The sequence below is a fragment of the Colobus angolensis genome, unplaced genomic scaffold, assembly GCF_000951035.1.
Source record: "Colobus angolensis palliatus isolate OR3802 unplaced genomic scaffold, Cang.pa_1.0 Scaffold354, whole genome shotgun sequence".
Taxonomy (NCBI): domain Eukaryota; kingdom Metazoa; phylum Chordata; class Mammalia; order Primates; family Cercopithecidae; genus Colobus; species Colobus angolensis.
In genome coordinates this window covers 596,893-614,855 of record NW_012116866.1, presented here as the reverse complement: position 1 = coordinate 614,855, position 17,963 = coordinate 596,893, and the positions used below count along the sequence as shown (strand labels likewise).

The 17,963-nt window shown below is 40.1% G+C and overlaps 1 protein-coding gene across 2 annotated transcripts in view; it reads left to right on the top strand.

Annotated features, from left to right (window-relative positions):
* The window catches only part of DDR2 (discoidin domain receptor tyrosine kinase 2), a 166,286-nt gene that overhangs the window by 135,836 nt on the left and 12,487 nt on the right, over nt 1-17,963 (top strand). For both annotated transcript variants that reach the window (XM_011952963.1, XM_011952964.1), the window contains 8 exons: nt 2,282-2,384; nt 3,827-4,058; nt 4,360-4,507; nt 4,860-4,965; nt 9,328-9,511; nt 10,538-10,781; nt 15,345-15,407; nt 16,582-16,712. In XM_011952963.1, coding sequence (XP_011808353.1) covers nt 2,282-2,384; nt 3,827-4,058; nt 4,360-4,507; nt 4,860-4,965; nt 9,328-9,511; nt 10,538-10,781; nt 15,345-15,407; nt 16,582-16,712 — 1,211 coding nt within the window. The remainder of the gene's footprint in view (nt 1-2,281; nt 2,385-3,826; nt 4,059-4,359; nt 4,508-4,859; nt 4,966-9,327; nt 9,512-10,537; nt 10,782-15,344; nt 15,408-16,581; nt 16,713-17,963) is intronic.

Genomic DNA, 17,963 nt, shown 5'->3' with positions numbered 1-17,963 from the left:
AGACCAATGGAACAGAACAGAGCCCTCAGAAATAATACCACACATTTACAAACATCTGATCTTTGACAAACCTGACAAAAACAAGAAATGGGGAAAGAATTCCCTATCTAATAAATGGTGCTGGGAAAACTGGCTAGCCATATGTGGAAAGCTGCAACTGGATGCCCTCCTTACACCTTATACAAAAATTAATTCAAGATGGATTAAAGACTTAAATGTTAGACCTGAAACCATAAAAACCCTAGAATAGAAAAGGGTAAGCAATAACATTCAGGACATAGGCATGGGCAAGGACTTCATGACTAAAACACCAAAAGCAATGGCAACAAAAGCCAAAATTGACAAGTGGGATCTGATTAAAGAGCTTTTGCACAGCAAAAGAAACTACCATCAGAGTGAACAGGCAACCTACAGAATGGGAGAAAATTTTTGACATCTGACAAAGGACTAATATCCAGAATCTACAAATACTTAAACAAATTTATAAGAAAAAAAATCAACCCCATCAAAAAGTGGGCAAAGGATATGAACAGACACTTCTCAAAAGAAGAGATTTATGCAGCCAACAGACACATGAAAAAATGCTCATCACCACTGGTCATCAGTAAAAAGTCAGGAAGCAACAAGTGCTGGAGAGGATGTGGAGAAATAGGAACGCTTTTACACTGTTGGTGGGAGTGTAAACTAATTCAACCATTGTGGAAGACATTGTGGTGATTCATCAAGGATCTAGAACTAGAAATACCGTGTGGCCCTGCGATCCCATTACTGGGTATATACCCAAAGGATTATAAGTCATACTACTATAAGACACATGCACACATATATTTATTGTATATATACCCGAAGGATTATAAGTCATACTACTATAAAGACACATGCACACGTATGTTTATTGTGGCACTATTCACAATAGCAAAGACTTGTAATCAACCCAAATGTCCATCAATGATAGACTGGATTAAGAAAATGTGGCACATATACACCATGGAATACTATGCAGCCATAAAAATGGATGAGTTCATGTCCTTTGTAGGGACATGGATGAAGCTGGAAACCATAATTCTGAGCTAACTGTTGCAAGGACAGAAGGCCAAGCACTGCATGTTCTCACTCATGGTTGGGAAGTGAACAGTGAGAACGCTTGGACACAGAGCAGAGAACATCACACACTGGGGCCTGTCTTGGGGTGGGAGGAAGAGGGAGGGATGGCATTAAGAGAAATACCTATTGCAAATGATGAGTTAATGGGTGCAGCACACCAACATGACACATGTATACATATGTGAGAAACCTACACATTGTGCACATGTACCCTAGAACTTAAAGTATAATTAAAAAAAAAAAAGAAAAGAAAAAAAAAAACTTGTTGTTGCTTATCTGAAATTCAAATTTAACTAAATTTTATCCGGCAGCCCAGTGTCCTGAGAACTCTAGCTTCCTTTACTTCTCTGGACTCCTATTTTTGTCTCCTCAACTCAGGAGATTCTCCAGGCTCTGCCTGAGTTCCCACTCATTGTGATGTATCCTGGACACACTCTCATGCCAGTAAACTGATGCCACCACAGGGCTCAAATTTTTGTTTCCTGACTCTCAGATTGTTGTCCTTTGTTGTCAGATGCTCATTATCTTAAAACATAATTTTTCATGTATTTTGTCCTTTTTAGTTGTTTCACACTGGAGAGCAAATCTTGTCTCTGTTACCCTGTCTTTGGTTGAAAGTGGAAGTCTGTATCCAGAGCTTATTGTTTATAGCCAGGATTCAGAACGTGGTTCTAACCAGGGCCAAAAATGTATGTTTGATCCCTTCGTAGGAAAGTGTGTAGTTTGCTTTATAGTTTTCATGCAATTAACTACTGAAAAAAATAATTCTTTGTATCATAAGTGTGCCTAGTGATTATGAGGGTTCCTCACTACTGTTAGGAAATTGATTAGAAGTGAACATCTGCTAACAAGAGAATAGAATGGGCCACTGGGGTTATTACCAAGTACAAAACATAAATTGGCACATTACATTGTATTACATTGATTGTCAGAGTTTGAACCAAAACACAGATTTGGCTGGGGGTCAAATCTTGGAGGCCCAAATTGTATTTGGAGTCAGGGCCAGAAAGACAAATCTGATAGAGTCAGGGTGGTCAAACTGGGGCCATAGAGGAATTGAGGAAGATGTAAATTATCTTATTCCTTGTTCAATATTCAGTGATATTCTTCCTAGGGAGTTCTGGAAATAAAAATAAAAGCATGTCTTCTCTCTTCTCTTCGGTTTCTCTTGGTCTAGCTATATGCCGCTATCCTCTGGGCATGTCAGGAGGCCAGATTCCAGATGAGGACATCACAGCTTCCAGTCAGTGGTCAGAGTCCACAGCTGCCAAATATGGAAGGTGAGGATGGTTACATCAAGAAAGCCCATGTTCTGGGGTTGGGCAGATTTCCTGGGGACAGATTCCTGACCCTAGGGGCTGGGGAAGGTAACATTATTGGCAGGAACTGTTGAGAATGAAGGACAGACAGCAAGTGGGCCTGTCCTGCTCTGTATGTTTTCAGGGAGAGAATTCAGGGCTTAGCCACATGTACTGGTCTGGCAGCCTCATCTCAACCACAGAGGCCCCAGGGCCACATTACCCACAGTGAATGGGTTAATTGATAGGAAGTGGATTTGCTTTCCCTGACTTTCTCATTTTGAGCTGCTGCAGGAAGCAGGCAACAGTGGCAGCTATGGGAAGGTGCAGATTATGTAGGACACTGGGAGTTAGAGTCCACTCCTCTTCTCAGTGGGTCTATGAAACATCACTCATTGCAAAGCATCACTTACTGCAAAGCATCAAGACACTGAGGCCTCCAACAAGTTCTCCCCCTCTCTCAAGGATCTCTCACATAGAAGGGTCACCCTTGCCCACAGACAGAGTGTGGCAGTTTCCTGGGGTGATTGATTTCAGGGGTCTTGTACATCAATAAACTCCCTACTGCTCTTCTGGTTGGACCCAATACTCTTCCTGGCATCTAATTATTTTGATGTGAAATATTGATTTTATTAAAATGGAATTACCCATAAGAAAAGCAATTCTGATGAAACTTCCCCATAATTTCTTAGTGTATGAAAGACTAGAGTGATGGTTGGTGGAACTGGAAGGGAGCAACAAATGAATGGGTAATATCTGTGGGTAAAGGGAGCATTCCAGGGGAAAGGGAAAGTGGTAGGAGGTTCTCAAAGTAAACTTTATAATAATTTCACAATTTTGCTCCATGGTAGCTCAGCCTGGAGGTAATAAAATGAAACCAGATTATTTACTACTTCCTTGACATGCTCTTCCCTCTCATCCTCCCCATGTGTTTCTATGGCTCCTTGCTGGTCTGCAGTGCCCATCCTGCAGCATTGCATAACCCACACTGGAGACCCTACTATGCCTCCTCCTTATTGCCATAACTTGATGTCCAAGCAAAGGGTGGCTAGCTTTGTTAGGCTGAGTTTGAAAGAGGGAAGGGAGATATGAAATGACTCATGGGGGAACAGAGGGTAGGAAGAGTTTTATTTCTCTTTAGACCTCTAAATCAAGATGGGGAATGAAGGCTATGTGTGATTTGAAGGCCTCAGCTCACTGGTGGAGACTGTCTCTCAGGGTCTCATGGTACTCCAGGGAAAGGGATCTGACCACAAATGGGTATTGTGGTGGCAGTGAAAACTGTGGCAAGAACCCAAAATGTTTATAAGGACTGGGCAGCCTGCTCTCTCCCCTCAGTACAGGGAAGCTGCTTGCCTGTAAACCAGTAAACAGCTCTGTGGTTTCTTGGTTGCTCCCTCTCTCTCCAACCCTCATCTCTCAAGGCTGGACTCAGAAGAAGGAGATGGAGCCTGGTGCCCTGAGATTCCAGTGGAACCTGATGACCTGAAGGAGTTCCTGCAGATTGACTTGCACATCCTCCATTTTATCACTCTGGTGGGGACCCAGGGGCGCCATGCAGGGGGTCACGGCATCGAGTTTGCCCCCATGTACAAGATCAATTACAGTCGGGATGGCACTCGCTGGATCTCTTGGCGGAACCGTCATGGGAAACAGGTAGGAAGAAGAGACATCCAGACCTTGGGATGTCCAAGACTATATTTAGACTCAGGCTAGGAGAAGAAGGGTACAGGTTGTCTGTGTGGGTATATCTGTCCAGGGATTAGGCATGCCCTTGTAAATGTGTGACCCAGGGTGAAGGAGGCAGAGAAGGAATATCAAGGCTGTGGGGAAAGTGGAGTAGATGCATTCTGCTCCTTGAATTAAGAAGAGAGAGCCCATTGAAAATGTGGCGGGGTGAAGAAAAGTGAGCATGATTTAATATCACCTCTTCATTCGTTCTCTTCTCTCTCCTCAGGTGCTGGATGGAAATAGTAACCCCTATGACATTTTCCTAAAGGACTTGGAGCCGCCCATTGTGGCCAGATTTGTCCGGTTCATTCCAGTCACCGACCACTCCATGAATGTGTGCATGAGGGTGGAGCTTTACGGCTGTGTCTGGCTAGGTAGGTCACTAGCCCAGGAAGCCTATAGACTTTATTAAAAACTCCAACTTCTGGGAAAATCAAGTCAGAAAGGGATGGGATCAATAACTCCTGGAATGGTGATTCCCTCTTGGGAAGAATAGAGACAGAAGCATTGCTCATTAACCCAGGGCTTGGTGCCCCACACCGAGTCATGCATTCAGAGTCATTATGTTGACTGCCACTGAGGGGCGCTCCTCCGGAGTCCTCCCTGGGCACCCAGATGGAGTCCTCCTGGACACGTTGTACAAGCTTGTACCCTTGAAACTCACATAGTTCCCTGGGGTAATGGGCCTGAGCAGTAGGCACTCACTTGGCTGTGTTTCCTTTGCAGATGGCTTGGTGTCTTACAATGCTCCAGCTGGGCAGCAGTTTGTACTCCCTGGAGGTTCCATCATTTATCTGAATGATTCTGTCTATGATGGAGCTGTTGGATACAGGTAAATCCTGGGAAACTTTGATTATTAAAATGGGAAATTAGCCACTAGGAAAGAATAATATTTTATCATGTCTTGGGATCAATAATCAATCAACCAATCAGTATTTAGTTCCTGTACAAGGCATTTGGAGATAATTTAGATGAAGGAATATATATGAACTTTATTTCTAGGGAACTAAAAGCCCAGTTTGGGAAGACAAGTTAATTACCCAGAAAACAATCAATTACACAAAGCAAGGGCTAGAGTTTGTGATGGCTCTAAGTGTAATAGCCATATTTTTGACCCTCAAAACAGGACGTGTAGTCTGACACAAATATTCGCCTACTTATGGAAACAAAGGGCCAGAGAATTGAAGTACTAAGTATAATACTCTGGGTAAGTCAAGAAGTCAGAAAGAATAGACCTTATACATATAAATGCTTTGAAAATTGTAAAAAGCGGACTAGTAAGGCTTACAATAGACAAGGAAAGTTCTAGGGTAAGATGAGAATTGTTGCAGAGGAAGGTAGGTAGAAGGTAGCAGAAGAAAGGAAGCAGGGCTGAAGGCAAGACTGGCCTGGCTATAGTAGAAGCTGGAGCTCAGAAGAACAGAATGGAACAATGGATAAGCCTGAAGTGAGTGGATGGAGTGCCATGGCAAAGAAGTGTGACCAGATACAGTAGGAACTTAGGGCTGGGTATGGGATGCTCCCACCTATCCCATTCCACTTCAAGCCTTCAAGCCTTGCCATTATTCTAGCCCACACTAACACTTTTCTCTCTAAGCTTGGTCTGTATCTGCAAAGTGAGCCTGGGAGAGAAGTCAGTTCATAGTGAAGAACAGATCAGATGATGGAGATTGACAGGGCTTGAGAGAAGGAGATACTAGTGAGTCTCAGGAAGGGAGTGTGGAATTACAGCCTTCCATTGGCTTAGGTGTGGAGAATGAACTATTGCCCTCTAGCTGCCATCCCCTGGGTGAAGGCCTGATTCATCCACTCTTCTACTCCTAGTCACTTCCTTTCCATCTTCTTAGTCACTGTTCTTTCCTTTTTGCTTAAACTGTCTTGGCATAATTTTGCTCAGTCACACCCCAACAGGCATGTATTCAAGGCATAGAGGACATCAGAGATCAACTGAATTCAGTTTAATTTAATAAGCCTTTGTTAGTCAACTGTTACTATATATAAGGAATTTGGCCAGGCATGTTAGATATTCAAAGGTAATGAAGTCATTGACCCTACCTTTAAAGAGCTCACAATTTGGAGTAGGGGCTAAAACAGAATATAAGTTATTATGATTCGAGTATATGAGCAAGAGATAGCCTATGATTGCTCTGGGGTTCAAAGGAAAAAGTAAACTATAGTAGGAAAGCACAAAAATGGGGATGAAAACATCTGGATTTTATATAATAAAAGTTACTTCTCTTTGCTACAAGGCTTAAAGGATTAAAATGTGTGTGAAAAGCATTTCATAAGATAAATTGCTGTACACATATAAGTTGTTATCTGATTATCATTTTTCTGACTGAAGGACCAGTAAAGATATGGTGGAACAGATGAAATCTGAATTGGGTCCCAAAGAATGGGTACTACTTTCACAGGTACAGATTCTTGAAATGGAATTTTAGGCAGAGGGAATAGTATGAGGAAAAAAGAACTATGGTTATAAAGTTTAGGGGACTGTCTGGGAAAATCAACAGTTTATTTAATGATGGGCCATATTTATGTGGCAAAGTAGTACAGGAGAAGCAAAACAAAGCAGATTATGCCATGTCTTGAAGGAACCTGAAGTGAAAGCCAAAAGGAGCAAGAAGAGGAGGAGGAGGAAGAGGAGAAGTTGCTGTTCTTGTTCTTCATAAACATTATCATTAATGTAATGAGTCATTGAAGATTTTTAAAGCTGAGGAAGGACATGATTGGAGCTGTGGTTTAGACAGAATAATCAAGCAGCATGCAAAGGTTAGATTGGAATGGAATGAGGAGGTGATGAGGAACATTTTAAAACTCTGAGTACTGCCCAGTAAAAAGAATTAATGACCAAAGCCATAAGCACGACTGTGGGGAATGAGGAAAATATATTCATTTAGGGGACATTTGCAATCTGATTGGATGTATGGGGCAAGACAGCAGGGTGAGAAAAAGGGTCACATGAAGTCTAAGTGACTGAAACAATGGGGATGACATTTATTTATTCAACAAATATATTTTGAGTGCTTACCATGCACCAAGCACTTTCCACTACTATGAAAGAGAAGTGTAATTTATGGAAAAGGAAAACCAAGGAGAAAGATTTAGTTCAGTAGGGTACGATGATGGATTTAGTTTGGGGTTTAAGTCTATGAGATTGACAAGACATTCAGCAGAGAAATAAGGAAGGTAGCCGGAATTATGGCTCTGAACTCCAAGGGAAATATTTTAAAAATTACAATAATGTAGACAACATTGGCTTCATTTAATAATTGAGGTAATGAAATATCTGGTGGAGGTGGCTGAGTGAAGAGAGATGACATCAGAGTCTCAGGAAATAGTCATATTAGCAAAAATTGCTTTTTAAATTTAAAACAATTTCAAGAGTAATATATGCTTACTAGTGATTTTAATAACTCTAAAGTATATAAACATTGAAATTTTATTTTCTTATCCCTTCTTCACTTCATTTAATTTTGACCAAAGGGGAACTGAACAGGCATTCCTTTTAATTTCTGTTGCTTTTCATAAGACTTCCATGGGATTTATTTTTCTGGGGATAATGGGGAATATATTTATTGCAAGTAAACTTATGTTCTCCTAGCTTTCTGATCTGTAGAGAGAAGAAAAAGATGGCAAAACCTTGGAAGGGAGATCCGGGCTCTGGTCACTGTGGATAAGGCCAGTCAAATTTTATAATTTACCAAACATTTTCAATGAATAAATATATTTTAAAAGGCTGGCATAATCACCCTTAGCATTTTTTATTTTTTGCGATTCACAAATTTTACAAATTATTGATCTGGCTATAAACCTCAAGGGTCACACCCATCATTGCTTGAGGGTGAGTATCCCAATCTCATGATTTGGGAGATTTGTGTCCTATCTGCCAGAGCTTGAGATGCACAGCTTGAGGAAAGAGAAGTTCCACATGATGGGTTCTTGCTCTATGCCTCCATAAAAAGAAGGAAGGAGCCTCTTTGTGTTCTCCAAGTAGTCAAATAAGTATATATGCAGTTATATTCCATCCAGCAGTCAGGCTTCTGGCAAACTCAGCCTTTAAAACAGAGCCTCTTACTCAGAAGTCAAAAAAGACTGCTAAGCTAGAACACAAAGCTAAATCCAATACCTGGGATTCTCATGACATCTTACTCCATGCATCTTACTTCCTGGGTCTAGTATCCTACAAATTTAATTAAAATTAAATAGAAATTATTGTTAGGCCGGGCGCGGTGGCTCAAGCCTGTAATCCCAGCACTTTGGGAGGCCGAGACGGGTGGATCACGAGGTCAGGAGATCGAGACCATCCTGGCTAACACGGTGAAACCCCGTCTCTACTAAAAAATACAAAAAACTAGCCGGGCGAGATGGCTGGCGCCTGTAGTCCCAGCTACTCGGGAGGCTGAGGCAGGAGAATGGCGTAAACCCGGGAGGCAGAGCTTGCAGTGAGCTGAGATCTGGCCACTGCACTCCAGCCTGGGTGACAGAGCGAGACTCTGTCTCAAAAATAAATAAATAAATAAATAAATAAATAAATAAAAAATAAAAAATAAAAATAAAAATAAAAGAAATTATTGTTTAAATTTGGAGCTTATATTTTCCCCCTTTCATTTAATATCAAATTGGGTTGTTGGATATGTGGAATAGAAGAGAGTGTGACTGGATTCCCTGAAATTGTTTCACTGAACAATGACAGCATGTAGTTAAAGGAGAGTCAGCACCAAGCTCTGGAAACATTTATCTGATAATGGGGCAAGTGCTACTATGTATGCTAGTATTCATTCTATGCATTTATGCATTTCATCATTTGCTCAGTGAATTAATTCATCAAATGCATTTGATAATATCGAGTCATTATGTGAAGACATATTCATTATATAAGAATAGGCAAGGTACAATAAATTATAGAAAGCTTTTCATATTAAATAAGATATTGTTTAAAGGTTTTACTATAAAGGGGTAAGCATCAAATATTTTATAAAAATTACTAATATGAAATTCTTAATTCTCCATTGATGCAAGACAAATGAGTCAATACTGTAATACAAATGTGATTATTTACAGTCCTTCAATTCCAAGATAATAAGCTCATACAAAATCTGGAGTAAAGATGCTGGGGTAAAAGCTCTTCCATGAATATGTGATTAACTCAGATGTCTCTCTCCTTTTTCTCCTCTTCTCCTGGCCTGAGCAGCATGACAGAAGGGCTAGGCCAATTGACTGATGGTGTGTCTGGCCTGGACGATTTCACCCAGACCCATGAATACCACGTGTGGCCTGGCTATGACTATGTGGGCTGGCGGAACGAGAGTGCCACCAATGGCTACATTGAGATCATGTTTGAATTTGACCGCATCAGGAATTTCACTACCATGAAGGTCAGTGGACTTGGATGTGGTGGAACTTCTTTAAGGAGGCACAAATCATAGTGTGGTAGAGAAAAGGCATGCTGGATAGAAGTCTAGGCTGATGACGGTTCAATGACATATTCTGTTACTAACTAGCTAAATGCATTTCACCAGTCACTTCACCTCTAAGGGTGTGGTTCTCCATTTGTGTGTAAGGGAGTTAGAATAGGTCAGTGAGCTCTCTCTCTGTCTCTCTCTCTCTTTTTTTTTTGTTCTAACACTAAAGGTGACATATCCATAAAATACAATAACACAGTGTCCAGGGCCTACAGATTTTTAAGACCTATAAAAATGTTTTAATTTCTTTTAATATCAGGTGAAAAAAACACAAATTTTTAGGGTCAAAGATTATCTTTTTACCAGCACAGTTGCTATATATATATATATATATATAGACACACACACATCTATATATATACACACACATATGTGTGAATATGTGTATTCTCATTTAGAAATGAGATTTCTAAAAAAAAAAAATGAAATTGTTTTGGATTGTATATTATTTCAGGATTCTCACCTAGCCCTGTTGAAAAGTAGACTGGCTCTGAAACATACCTAGGAGGAAGTAGGATGGCAGTCATCCTCTTACCTCAGTTCAGAATAGCTCGAATCAGGTAGACGGCAACTGCGGTTGAGAGGATTATAGACTCAAGAGAGTTCAAGGCAAGGAAGGGCCTGAGAAGATGCCGGTGCAGTCATCATTTAACAGATGAGAAAACTGCAGTCCAGCAACATGAAGTGAGGTGGCCAAGGACAGACAGTGCATACAGGTGACCAGGGTTGCAGCCCAGGTTTTATAATGCCTGACCAACTATCACTGCTGCTATGAGGTTCCTAGAAGGAAAAATCCAGAAGACTACAGAACACCAACTATTTACCAAGGGTGGTGCTCGCAGAAACAGCAGGTCTTGACTTATGGAGTTGGCTGGCACACACAGTGCCATGCACCTTAGCAGGGCCAACCTGTCACTCACATGCCTCTTTCTCTATCAGGTCCACTGCAACAACATGTTTGCTAAAGGTGTGAAGATCTTTAAGGAGGTACAGTGCTACTTCCGCTCTGAAGCCAGTGAGTGGGAACCTAATGCCATTTCCTTCCCCCTTGTCCTGGATGACGTCAACCCCAGTGCTCGGTTTGTCACAGTGCCTCTTCACCACCGAATGGCCAGTGCCATCAAGTGTCAATACCATTTTGCTGATACCTGGATGATGTTCAGTGAGATCACCTTCCAATCAGGTAGGGAGCTCAGGTCCTCTTTGGGAAGTGGGAGCAAGGTGATGAAGGAGGAATGCACATGGCCAGAAGTTCTCATTAGCAGGTCTCTGAGAGGAGTGGGATGGCACAGTCAGCTTCTCATTGCTGGATACAGTGAATCCTTTGTGTGACTAGTTTTAATTGTGGAGGGGACAGAATGAGAATGCAAGTGAACAAAATATTCATGTAACTCTTCTTAGAAAGAATTTTTTTTAATGAGAGTATAGTGTGTTAAAAATTTTATATAATTTAAGGCAGTTAATAAGTGTGCTGTTAAGAAAAAGCACACCTAAGCACTACTGAGATATTTAAATGAAAATCTCTAAATATACACAAAAGTAAAGAGAACAATAAACTACCCATCACTCAGCTTTACTAATCATTGATATTTTGCCATATTTGTTTCACCTATTCCTTTCTTTTGGCTGTAGCATTTTAAAGCAAATGTGAGATACTATTTGATTTCATTAGCAAATAATTTGACTGCATCTAAGAAAATAGCATCATTTTTGTAGCTATAATGCCATGATAACATCTAACAACCCTTATTATTAAATAATTTCTAAATACAACCCAATATCCTGTCCATATTCAAGTATGACTGTCCAACAATGTCTTAATTCAGTTGGTGTTACCAAATAAGGATCAAAATAAGGATCTCTTGGTGTGCTTCTTTCTTCTATTTGCCCTGTATCTCTTTTAATCTAAAACAATTCCTTCCTTTTTTTTTTTTTTTTTTTTAAGGATTCTGGCTTGGCTGATGGCTTTCTTTGGTGTCATTTTACTCGAGCTTCTGTTCTCTGTCATAATGACTGGGTGCTTACATCTACAGGTCAATTTGATTCAAGTTCAATATCTATTTTTGTCAAGAATTCTTTATGGATAGTGTTGTATATTTTATGCTGAACTTCATCATGGGGATATAATGCTAGATCCTCTCACTTTTTGTGATACTAAGATTGATTTCTGGTTCCTCATGAACTTTTTCCTTAAGTTTTATCCTCCATTAATAACCACTGTCTGAATTACTTATTTCACTAAGGGGTTGCTAAATGATGATTTTCTAATGCTTTAATTTTTTTCTGCATTTCTTAGCTGAATTTCTTCCGAACAGAATAATTATTCTTCATGCACCAGTTTACTCAGAAATCACATTGAAAGACCAGGATATATGACTTATTTTCCCCTTTAATTATTAATTTTCAGAGTAATGACTTGATACCCTAGCAACCCTCAATAATGTCTAATGAAGTTTGTTTTTTACCCTTATTTTTTGGTATAATTGTAAACTAATTGCTTTTTATTAATTTAATGTTTAATCGATTGCAGGGTTTTGTTGTTGTTGTTGTTGTTGTTGTTGTTTTTAGACAGTGTCCCTCCCTGTCATCCAGGCTGGAATGCAGGTGGTGTGATCTCGGCTCACTGCAACCCCTGCCTCCTGGGTTTGAGTGATTCTTCTGCCTCAACCTCCCAACTAGCTGGGATTACAGGTGCCTGCCACTGTGCCTGGCTAGTTTTTCTATTTTTAGTAGAGATAGGATTTCACCATGTTGGCCAGGCTGGCCTTGAACTTCTGAATTCAAGTGATACGCCTGCCTTGGCCTCCCAAAGTGCTGAGATTACAGGTGTGAGCCACCGTGCCCAGCCATTATTCTTTTTAATACTCAAGTTGTGCTGTCTTTGACTAGAGTTTGCTTTCTTTTTTTTCTGAGACAGAATCTTGCTCTGTTGTCCAGGATGGAGTACAATGGCACGATCTTGGCTCATTGCAACCTCTGCCTCCCAGGTTCAAGCAATTCTCCTGCCTCGGCTTCCCGAATAGCTGGGCTTACAGGCGCCTGCCACCATGCCTGGCTTTCTTTCTTTCTTTCTTTCTTTTTTTCTTTTTTCTTTTTTTTTTTTTTGTATTTTTAGTAAGGATGGGGTTTCACCATGCTGGCCAGGCTGGTCTCAAACTCCCGACCTCAGACGATCTGCCCACCTAGGCCTTCCAAAGTGCTGGGATTATAGGTGTGAGCCACTGCACCCAGACTAGAGTTTGCATTTTTAAGGGGGCTCTTTGCTCTTTGGATCTGACCCTAGAAGTCTTTGATATCTTTCTTGTTTTCTGAAAGAATAAGGTATTTCAAGCTCATTTTGAACATGCACTGTGCCCGACATGGAATCAACCATTTCTTCAAGAAATCTTGATTTCTTTTAGTAGAAAATGGTATTTAGAGAACACAAACTGGGCAGTAGGGATGTTCATTGCTAATAGGTTGTCATTGTTTCTTGAGTTTTTGGTGGAAGAAAGCAATTCAATATGTATATTTAAAAAGAAAAAGATTGTGAGTTTACATTGTTACTTCCAATTGAAATTAAACATAAGGTTTTTATTTAAATTTGATTTGATACTTTCATCTCTATTATTTATGCTAAATATCATGTTTCCTAACAATGTTAACAGCATTTTCTTCATCCTATTATTCAAAAAGCAATACCAATATTATTACTAGCAACATAACTATTGAGCATTAAGATTTCTTAGCAATTCTCTTTTCTTTGTCCTGAGAATATATCCTACTAAGAATGTACAGTCAAAGCACTGTGTTCTAAGGTCAGTTGGGTAACAGTGGTATAATTCTTTTCTGTATATAGCTATATCACCAATGTGGTACACAGTTAGGGTAACAGTGGGATAATTTTTTTCTGTATGTAGTTGTGTCACCAATGTGATATACAGTTAGGTTCATTGTATTCCATTTGTTTCAACTTTTAGGGATTCATTTTAAACTGTGAACACTACTTTTGATTGGACAGTAACAGCAGCAAATAGTGATTTAACTTACTGGAGCCAGAAACTGCCAAATCTTGAAAAGTTAAAAAGTGTTTAGAATATTGTTCACACTATTAAATTTTAGATGGGGAGACGAAAGACACACAATGCTAAAAAAAAGAAAAAAAAGAAAGAAATGTCCAAAGCAATATGAATAATAAATGGTCAGAAGGAGAGGGGCACTAGAGTGTGTTTGTCATAGCATCAAAGAAATGAGATTTGTACTGGGCCTGGAAGAAAAGTCCAGGTGTAAAATAACACAAGAGAGAGGAAGAGACTAATTTAAAAATACACCACACTTTGGGAGGCCAAGGCAGGAGGATTGCTTGTTATCAAGAGTCTGAGACTAGTCTGGGTAACATGGCGAAACCCTGTCTCTTTAAAAAACACAAAAATTAGCTGGGTGTGGTGGCACATGCCTGTAGTCCCAGCTACTTGGGAGGCTGAGGTGAGAGGATCACCTGAGTCCCAGAGGCAGAGCTTGCAGTGGGTCGAGATTGCACCACTTCACTCCAGCCTGGGTGACAGAGTGAGATCCTGTTAAAAAAAAAAAAAGATAAACCAGAAGAACCCATCCTTTCAGATTTGATTTTTAAGGGAGAAAAAAAAAAAAATTCAAGATGGTTTGCTTATTAAGATGTACTGATAAGAAAATAGAGCATATTTTTAGGAAAACAGGTTTGATGTTTAAATGCCTTCTGTGCTAATGATTTAATCTAACAGGAAGTTGATTGATTGTTTTGAGTTGATTGATTGTTTTATCTGAATACTGAGAGTAGAAATCAAGACACTCAAAGTCAGTGTCACTTACACTGTAAGTGTTAACTGGGGGACAAATAGATTACTACCCATCCTCAGGGATTCTCCTGGCATAGTAATCAGTACACTTATTACAGCTAATTATAGCTATGAACCATGGTTTTTAACTCCTGGGGTCTCTTGAGCTTTAAATCCAATGCATAATAATATTAGTTTTCACTGGAGCCTGACGACCGAACTCATAAAGCACATGCAGAGGCCAGATACCTCCTTATTTATATAATAATGTTAAGAAGAAGAAAAATTAGGATAGTTGGAAGAAATGTCTCTTAGAAAGGAAATACATATTCTAATTCTTGACCCCCTTGATTAGACAAATCAGAGGGAAAAATTCAGGCAAAGCTGCCAACATCAATCTGGCAAATACACTTTTGTGGTTTAGTCTCAGAAGCTGCAAAATCACAGTAGAGGACCCTCCAATGTCAGTAAATATCTATAAAGATGAAGCCTTAATTCATAAATTGAAAGCCTAGACCGATGAGGCATAGTGAAGACTCTTTTATAAACAATCTAATTTCCTTGAAGGAAAAAGCATCTTAACACTATGTCTATCCCTTGCCCATTTACCTGCTATATTCCGTCTATATTTTCGCTGAATTTGGGTCCTGCTTCTTATGCTTTATAATAATGCATGGTCACAGCCCGTTGAATCGCTGTTTCTTAAACTTTTTTGTACCATAGCATCTAGTATGTAATACGTGAAACAAAAATTTTACAAAGGAAAACTTGCTCTTACTATTTAGATAAATGGTGATATTTTTATTCGATGTATTTATGATTTTATCTTTTTAAAAGACTGATGGCAACTCACTAAATTGATTTCATAATGTGCTAGGTCACAATATGCCTTCAGAGAAAACACTAGCTATCTGTCTTCTCCCTGGCTCTGACTCACCCTTGTTTTATAACAGATGCTGCAATGTACAACAACTCTGGAGCCCTGCCCACCTCTTCTACGGCACCCACAACCTATGGTATGTGTGATTCCTAATCATACAAATTAAGTTGAAGGGACTTCCTGGAGGATGAAGAAGGGTAGAGAGTTGCAAAGCTTTGGCTGTGTGGGAGGCTTTACACCAGTTGGCTTTGGATGAAGAGTAGCCCTGGAAAGGTAGGACTGTCTACCTCCAAGTTATGGATCCAAATATACTCTCTTCACTACTGATTCATGTGCTTCTTCAGCTGAGGCAGAGTCTGGAGTTGTCCCAATTTCTCCATGAAAGTTTGGAAATTTGGGGTCAGAAACAGGGAAAGGGACATTCCTAGCTCAGACCCATAGTGGGTATTTCTAAGAAGGGGTGGAAATCTAAGAAACAAAATGTTGATCTCTCTAATTGGAGATAAATATGCCATATATACCTTGCTTTAGACAGTCATTGGTGACACTAGCCAGCTATGTGGGAAACATGTGTGATTGAATGTATCCAAAGAGGACTTTCAACTCCCTTGGCATGTCTCAAAGAATGCAGAGTGAAACTGGTTCCTCAACTGTTTTTTATGAAGTGTGCTTAAGGGACCGTAGACTCAGGCCATAATAATACAGAGACAAAATTTTGGGAAGAATAGAAAAACTCACCATTATTTTGTCTGACACACGGGGAGAGGGAGAATACTGTCTTATGGAAGAGGGAAGTGGGATATGTGAACAAAGTAATAAAACAGGACGGGCATGGTGACTCACACCAGTAATCCCAGCACTTTGGGAGGCAGAGATAGGCGGATCACAAAGTCAGGAGTTCGAGACCAGCCTGGCCAACATGGAGAAACCCCATCTCTACTAAAGATACAAAAATTAGCTGGGCATAGTGGCGCATGCCTGTAATCCCAGCTACTCAGGAGGCTGAGGCAGGAGAATTGCTTGAACCTGGGAGGGAGAGGTTGCAGTGAGCCAACATCATGCCATTGCACTCCATCCTGAGGGACAGAAAAAGACTCTGTTTCAGGAAAAAAAAGAAAAGTAATAAAACAGTAGCAAGAAAAAAAAAAAAACCTGTAGCAAGAGCAAGAATAAGCAGAAGTATTAAGGTGGCATCTTCCATAATTATCTTCAAGGAACAGGGTCTACTTCCATGTTTCCAGTCCAGTCCCTCATACTTTTACTTGACCTGTGAGATGATTGTATTCTCTGCCTTCTCTCCCTGGTCACAGATCCAATGCTTAAAATTGATGACAGCAACACCCGGATCTTGATTGGCTGCTTGGTGGCCATCATCTTTATCCTCCTGGCCATCATTGTCATCATCCTCTGGAGGCAGTTCTGGCAGAAAATGCTGGAGAAGGTAAGGAGGTGCAGAATGGGCATGATACAAGAAACTGCTCCTTTCTTTCTTAAGCCACTGTTGCCCCAGGAGTAAAAGGCACATTGCAAACATTTATTAATGGTTGGAGTTAATTGAGGCTACCAAGAAACATAGGAATGAAGCCAGAAAAGAATTAGCTAAGTCTGTTTTCTCATTTTTAGAATGGAGATGTTGGAACCTCCCTAACCTTCCTCGGAAATGCAGAAAACTCTTCTTACTACATAGAATCTCAACTCAGGCATTTTCCTTGAAGATTCTGATTCACTGGATTTTGGGTGGAATCCAGGCATCCATACTTAAAAAAAAAAATTAACAAGTGTTTCTGATGCACATTCAAGTTTAAGAATTACTCTCCTAATGCCAAGCTGAAATTTCTGATAATGCTGTTGAAGTTCCTTCTCATCTTTTTCACTTTGCTTGTCTGTTTGGTGTGTGTGTGTGTGTGTGTGTGTGTGTGTGTGTGTGTGTAGAAAAACATCCAGCTTCATTAATGTTCAAGTCAAGTTTCTCACTACTCTATTTCTACTTTTGTTCACTTGAAGGTTATGACTATGTATCCCTCTGAGTCCCTCTTCAGACTCTGTCTAAGCCAAATGATCTGAATAACTTTTTATATTGTCTAACACTTTACAGGAAGCAGACTTTTTCCTCAGGCATAATTTTATATACACCTCATTGAGTGATAACTCTTAGGTATTGTTATATTTAACTATTTTTCTGATGAGAAAATGTGATGTGCTTAAGGTCATACAGCTGGTGTCCAGTCTTCCATGCTTTTTCCAGTTGTTAATATTGAAATGCATTGATTTCTTTCTACATTCATTTCATCAAAGATGGAATATCTGACTTGTCTTGCTTTCTTGGATCAAATAGCAACTCACTGCTGCTTAGTGTCTGATTCTTTTGGGGCCTGCTGATGATTAAGTATTTCTACATTTGGCCATGGTCACCTCTCCTGGTCAATGAGTTCCTCTCATTAGACATGGACTAGGAGAGGCCACAGAAACTCTGAGCTGTGGGGCTTTGAACTGCCTCCTGAGGGCAGGGAACAGGAAGAAGGAGAAATCCTGATTGATTTCTGTGTTTGGGGGTGGGGTCTCAGAGGAGACCAATGCCTGTATGGGACCTCTATTCCAGAGGAGAGGAAAGGGCACCATGAGAATGGGCTTGAGTCTCCAGAGCGTTCTAGATGTAGGATGGGAGAAAAATGGCTCAAATCAGGGGTAAGGA